This window comes from Panicum hallii, chromosome 2, assembly GCF_002211085.1.
Source record: "Panicum hallii strain FIL2 chromosome 2, PHallii_v3.1, whole genome shotgun sequence".
NCBI classification, from domain to species: Eukaryota; Viridiplantae; Streptophyta; class Magnoliopsida; order Poales; family Poaceae; genus Panicum; species Panicum hallii.
Window position 1 is genome coordinate 35,961,437 of NC_038043.1, and position 5,833 is coordinate 35,967,269.

The 5,833-nt window shown below is 44.7% G+C and overlaps 1 protein-coding gene across 1 annotated transcript; it reads left to right on the forward strand.

Moving 5' to 3' along the window:
* The first annotated feature begins 2,876 nt into the window (after positions 1 to 2,876).
* Positions 2,877 to 4,560, forward strand: LOC112880976. Its single transcript, XM_025945698.1, has 3 exons — positions 2,877 to 3,500; positions 3,827 to 3,877; positions 4,319 to 4,560. Exons 1-3 carry the CDS (start codon positions 2,877 to 2,879, stop codon positions 4,406 to 4,408), a joined length of 765 nt encoding a protein of 254 aa, XP_025801483.1. The 3' UTR covers positions 4,409 to 4,560.
* The last annotated feature ends 1,273 nt before the right edge of the window (positions 4,561 to 5,833 follow it).

Genomic DNA, 5,833 nt, shown 5'->3' on the forward strand with positions numbered 1-5,833 from the left:
GCGCCAATTGATGAGATCCCTCTCCTGAAGCAGACCTCCCAACACTAAATTTGCTAGATTATGGCGAGAACACTTACTAATTGACCATTCACCGGTTGCTGCTTGCGCTTCTTTCAAGTCCTTCTGGTCGGTCTTTTTCGGCGCCATTTCAACTTTTTCAGCCACGAGTTGTTCGCTCAGCGCTCGGGGACTATGGTGGCGGGCTCGAAGATTTTCGACTACGCTGGGCGGCGGAAGGGTTCAGGCAGGTAAAACTCTAATTGGGGTTTTGTTTTTCTTTGGTGGCGGCGTCAGATCTGAAGGCACAGGAAAAACCCTAACTGACCGCGGGGTTAAATAACCAGCGTTCAGGCAGTGGTTTACTGTGTGAAAGATGAAGCGTCGCGCAATGGGATTAATTGGATACAGGCAGTTTATTGGCAGATTTTTTGGGCCGTTACTTGACTGGCCATTTTTTCAGGGTTAATTGTCCCGAAAAAAGAGGTTTTTTGAGTTTCGAGTTCACTTTATGCCAATTGCCTCCTCTTAAGCTATATTTTATCAAAAGGGAGCATTTTTGCCACGACCTTTGGGATCCTTTTTTCCAAATGATTTGGATTCAAGGCTCGGGGGCTGTGGAACACGTGGCATCGATTACTTATTTTTCGAAAGTACTCGAAGGATAAGAAGAAAAGACTCAAGACTAGTTTGACCCTCAGCTTGATTCTTTGATTCAACCTAAGGCTCGGAGGCTACTCCATATGGAGTGCGATTATTCATCGCACCCCATGTAAAAGAAAGAATTCGGGGCATGAGCACCTCATAGCTTCGATGCAGTTAGAAGAGTACTCGAAGAAAAATTTCAAGATGGAGCTTCGAAAGAAGTCGAAGACTGCTTCAAAGTACTCGAAGAGCCTGCAGTACTCAGCTACGAAGAGCTCAGGGGCTTGTCAGACCCGGGGCCACGGGGCTACGTACATCAAGGAGTCCGTATTGGGCTAAGGGGATAGGACGTGTCCTGTACCTTATTTATGTTGTATTCTACCCGCATGCGGAGTAGGACTAGTCGATATAGAAGGAAACTACTCGAGTTATACTTGAGTACGATTCCTAAGCTAGTATCGGGCTAGGATTCATGTAACCCTGTCCCCCCGGATATATATGGGCGGGCAGGGACCCCCCTCAAAACATAAGATCACCAGATCAACATCAAGGCAATACAAACCATCATACAGGACGTAGGGCATTACGCATATTGCGGCCTGAACCTGTTTAAATCTTGTGTTGTCTGCACCTTCGAGTTCCTGATCTCGGCGCATCCCAACCCAAAACCTACTACCTTGGGTATACCCCTCGGTGGGCAGCCGGATAAAACCCGACAGTATGTCCTGCACATTGGATGTGCGTACGGTCCAGCAGTCGCTTGTGGTGGCTTTGTTCCACGACCCGGAATGAAAGACAAACGGTTTCTTCGGAACGACCTATTGGTGTTCCAAGCGTGTGAGTTAGGTTTACCTTGCAAGGGTTGAAATTCGATTCAGAATCGTCCGTTTCTCACGAAGATTGAGACTGCTTAACTCTTTTGCCACATAGAGTAACAAGGGAAATCTTATGAAGAGTAATATTGATGTATGCTTTAAAGAGACTCTACCTTGCTTGAGCAGTTACAGGTGATTACTTAGAATGGTTAAAGAAACTAGAATCTGAAAGCTAAAATATGAAAGTAAGGACCTACTCTTTGTTGCTTTTCGGCTGAAATAAAACCAAAACCCTTAATAAAGCCCTCATAGTCTAGTTATGGGATAAGTATACCCAAATCTCCGGGTAAGCCTTGCTGAGTATTAGAATACTCAGCCTTGCTATATGTTTTTATTTCAGGTAATGTCTCTGAAGACCCTACTTACCCCATGCCTTGGCCTTATGCTTTGCCTGATGGTTGGTCCGTGGAGTGGGACCCGTCCCCGGCCAACTCTGATCATAACGAGTGATGTTATGCCATGGCTTAGCATGACGTCCTTACTAGCGACGTATATAGTTATCGTACTTTGAATTTCCGCTGCTTGAACTTTAAAACTGGTTTGTAATAATGACTCCTAATTTGAACCTTTGCTGTTTCTGCAAACTTTGTAATAACTTTGCTAAGTGTGGAACTTTGAACTACTTGTGGAAACTTTCGTAAAATAATTTCCCTGTGATGTAAAATATGAGGGTGACTGTATCTCTGGACTCACCTTCGTGTGAGGTAACTTTATTTGATCCTGTATCGGTGGTTTATCGGGATGCTACCCGACAGACCAAGGGATTATACCGTTTGAAGTACGTTGGAGCCCTCTGGAATGGACTCGCGTGCTTGAGCCGGTATAATTCAGATTGGTTCTGCCACAAATATGTTGCCATGCCAATTTATAGAAGTTTCTAACCTAATTTTAATGTTAGTTTAATTATTATATGGTAATTTGGAGAGAGAAGTTTGGATTGTACCAAGAATACAATTATCTATTTTAAAGATATTTAATAAAATGGTACAAATGAGTCTAAATATAACTTTTATGCAATTTTTTGATTCTTATTGGAGGTACACATAGTTCATCTTGGAATTACTTTCAGTAAACACGTAAAAATTCATTTAAATAATATAAAATACCATATCTATTCAAAAATTCTTGAAACTCTTACACTACAACTTAGACATAGTCTATTACATTTTAAAAATATGTTGGTGTATGCTAGATTTATAATTTTGCAAGTTACTTCACAATATGCTTTAAAATAGAAAAAGAAAATAAAAAATAATAAACATTCAAGTCTGCCGAGACAAGCTCGATTTTGGTCCGTCTAACTCCTTTAGCCCATAACAGCGCATAACTTTTAGCCGTTGGCTCGAATTGACGGCTGAGATGATCAACACATCAAATAAATACACCGTCTGGTCGAAACCCTACACCCGCAGTCTCCTTCCACCGACCTTTCCGCCGAGCCCTGCACCTCCTCCTCTGCGTCGCAGCCCCCATACCTCGTCTCCCTCTCCCTCCCCCGCTCCACGCCGGCACACCCTCCTCGCCCATCTCCGCTCCGAGATCCACGTCCTCGCGGCTGCGTGTCTCCACTCCTCGACCTCCATCCTTTGCGCCCGCTCCCCGCCTCGTCCCCTTCCGTATCCCTCTCTCCCTCCCGGCCACCCCTCCTTAGTTCTGCGAGATGCTTCCCTCAAGTCCGCAGCGGGTCCCTTGCAGCGGGCTCCACGCCGGACGGGCTGGAGCTGCTGCTCGCAGTCGTACGTTGCGCCTCCCAGGGTGAGTGGTAAACCAGCTCCGCGCGTCGCGGCCGGAAGGATCTCGGCTCGGAACTGGCTGCGCGGCGGCCACGACAGCTCGTGGGCTTCGGTGCCCTGGGCGTGTGCTCTCCTCGTCGCTGAGCCCTCCCTGATCTGTCCCGGCCACGACAGCTGCAAGGTTCAGGAGGTCGTGCCTGCGTGCCGCTGCGAGTGCAGCACGGTCGCAGCTCTTGCTGTCGCTCCTCAGGTTGCCCTTAACGTTGCTCTCTATCTTCCTATTCCTCTCTCTCCCTCTCCTTGATTTCTTTATCAGATTTAATTTGTCCATTTGGCAATCTCGGACCTGATTTTACTGTGATGCGAATCCATGTCCTACACTCATTTTACGTATTACATATATTCGAATCTCTAGGACTCCAAATCTGAGTTGATGCCTGATGCCTTGAATTGACTCCAAATTAAATCCATGAAGTTTAACTGCCTTTGCTAAATATGTCATAAAATTAACAGAATCTAATTGCTTGTTTAAGTAATGCATTTCTAATCTGTTTTTTTTTACAATTTAATCTGCAGAGCATCTGCAAAGAGGTGCACACATCCGCATCTGTTGTTTGCCGATTGATGGTAGGTGACTTTCTTTACAATTCTGCAGTGATCTCCTCGGGTAATAGCATTGCAGTTTATCATTGCTATGATCGTTATGGGCTTATGGCAATACTCCAGTTTGTTATGCTGCCAACCTACACCTCCATTTGACATCACATGCAGATGCTTACCACTTTTTATATGGTTTTGTTCATGCTGAGGGGTTGTGGCGTCAGCCCCCAGCTCAAAGTGGTTCCGTTGGTGTTGGCATTATTAGTTTTTGTAGTTCTCCTGTCAGTTCAAAAACAGTGTCTAGTTATCCGTTGGTGTTGGCATTATTAGTTTTTGTAGTTCTCCTGTCAGTTCAAAAACAGTGTCTAGTTAGCTCGTCTTCTATGCTACCTTTTTTAGTTCTCTTTTCACTGCAGCTAGAGTACTTGTATATTGGTGTTGATGCATATTCTATTTTGGTTGTTGCAGTTTATTGATGACAACTTACAAGGTCCAAGGGAGGGCATGCCTTGTTTCCACTGCTGGATTGGCTTATGTGCCATGGTCCATTGCTTTTAATGCAAGATCAAAATATGTATGTAATATGCTATTTTGATGTGCTTCTGAATGTAAACTTGAGATATTGTATCTGATTTGATGTTGTAATTATGGTAATGGGCTGTTTTTTGGCTGAAATGACTATTATGCTAAATGGGTTGAAAGACTTACTAAATTTGGTGGGCTGAATTTTTTCTAGGCTATGTACAGTGGGTTTGCTCAAGTACAGTGGGCTGGAAAATATGGCCCAACTTAGTGGCCCACTTCTAAAATAGGCCCACTAACTTCTAAAATGGGCAGTTATTAAATGCGCCGCGAATGCAATGTCATCATTTAGTCAGCATACACATCATTGGCCACGTCACCGGACACACCAACATCACCATCTACGTTATCAACCATATCATCTATGTGTGATGTGGCAATTGAACAACAACAACAACAACTTAGCCTTTTGTCCCAAGCAAGTTGGGGTAGGCTAGAGATGAAACTCACAGAAAATAAGAATAAGAAACACAAAAATGGTATAACAACAACTTAGCCTTTTGTCCCAAGCAAGTTGGGGTAGGCTAGAGATGAAATCCACAGAAAACAAGAATAAGAAACACAAAAAGGGTATAAGACAAAGGAAGAGTTAGGGGTTAAACAAAAAGTAACAAAGGTCACGGTTCAGGTACGTTAATTGCTAATCTTCAAGCGCTCCTATCCATAGCTAATTCCTTAGCGATATTCCACTCCTTAAGGTCTCTCTTAACCGTCTCGTCCCAAGTTAGTCTAGGTCTACCTCTACCTCTCTTTACATTATCGCCCCGCTTTAAAACTCCACTACGCACCGGCGCCTTGGGAGGCCTCCGTTGTACATGTCCAAACCATCTCAACCGATGTTGAATCAACTTCTCCTCGATAGGTGCCACCCCGACCCTATCTCGAATCTCTTCGTTCCGAACTCTATCCCTTCTTGTATACCCGCAGAACCAACGCAGCATACGCATCTCTGCTACACTCATTTGCTGGACATGTCACCTTTTTGTAGGCCAACATTCAGCACCGTATAGCATCGCCGGACGAATCGCCATCCTATAGAACTTACCTTTTAGCCTCCGTGGCACCTTCTTGTCACAGAGGACGCCAGAAGCCTGCCGCCACTTCAACCAACCGGCTGAAATTCTATGCCTAACATCTTCATTAATGTCTCCATCTTTCTGAAGCATTGATCCTAGATACCGAAAAGTATCCTTCTTGGCCACCACTTGACCTTCGAGGCTAACGTCCCCATCCTCATGCATAGTCGGGCTAAAGTCGCACATCATATACTCGGTCTTAGTCCTGCTCAGTCTGAACCCCCTCGACTCTAACGTGTGTCTCCACAGCTCTAACTTCATATTAACCCCTGTCCTACTCTCGTCAACTAGCACCACATCATCAGCAAAGAGCATACACCAAGGG

What these genes read in the sequence shown, in the direction of transcription:
- LOC112880976 (XM_025945698.1), top strand. Translation starts at nt 2,877, where the DNA reads ATGATCAACACATCAAATAAATACACCGTCTGGTCGAAACCCTACACC. An exon ending in CTCTTGCTGTCGCTCCTCAG is followed by an intron (nt 3,501 to 3,826) that starts GTTGCCCTTAAC and finishes TTTAATCTGCAG; the next exon opens with AGCATCTGCAAAGAGGTGCA. An exon ending in CTGTTGTTTGCCGATTGATG is followed by an intron (nt 3,878 to 4,318) that starts GTAGGTGACTTT and finishes TGGTTGTTGCAG; the next exon opens with TTTATTGATGACAACTTACA.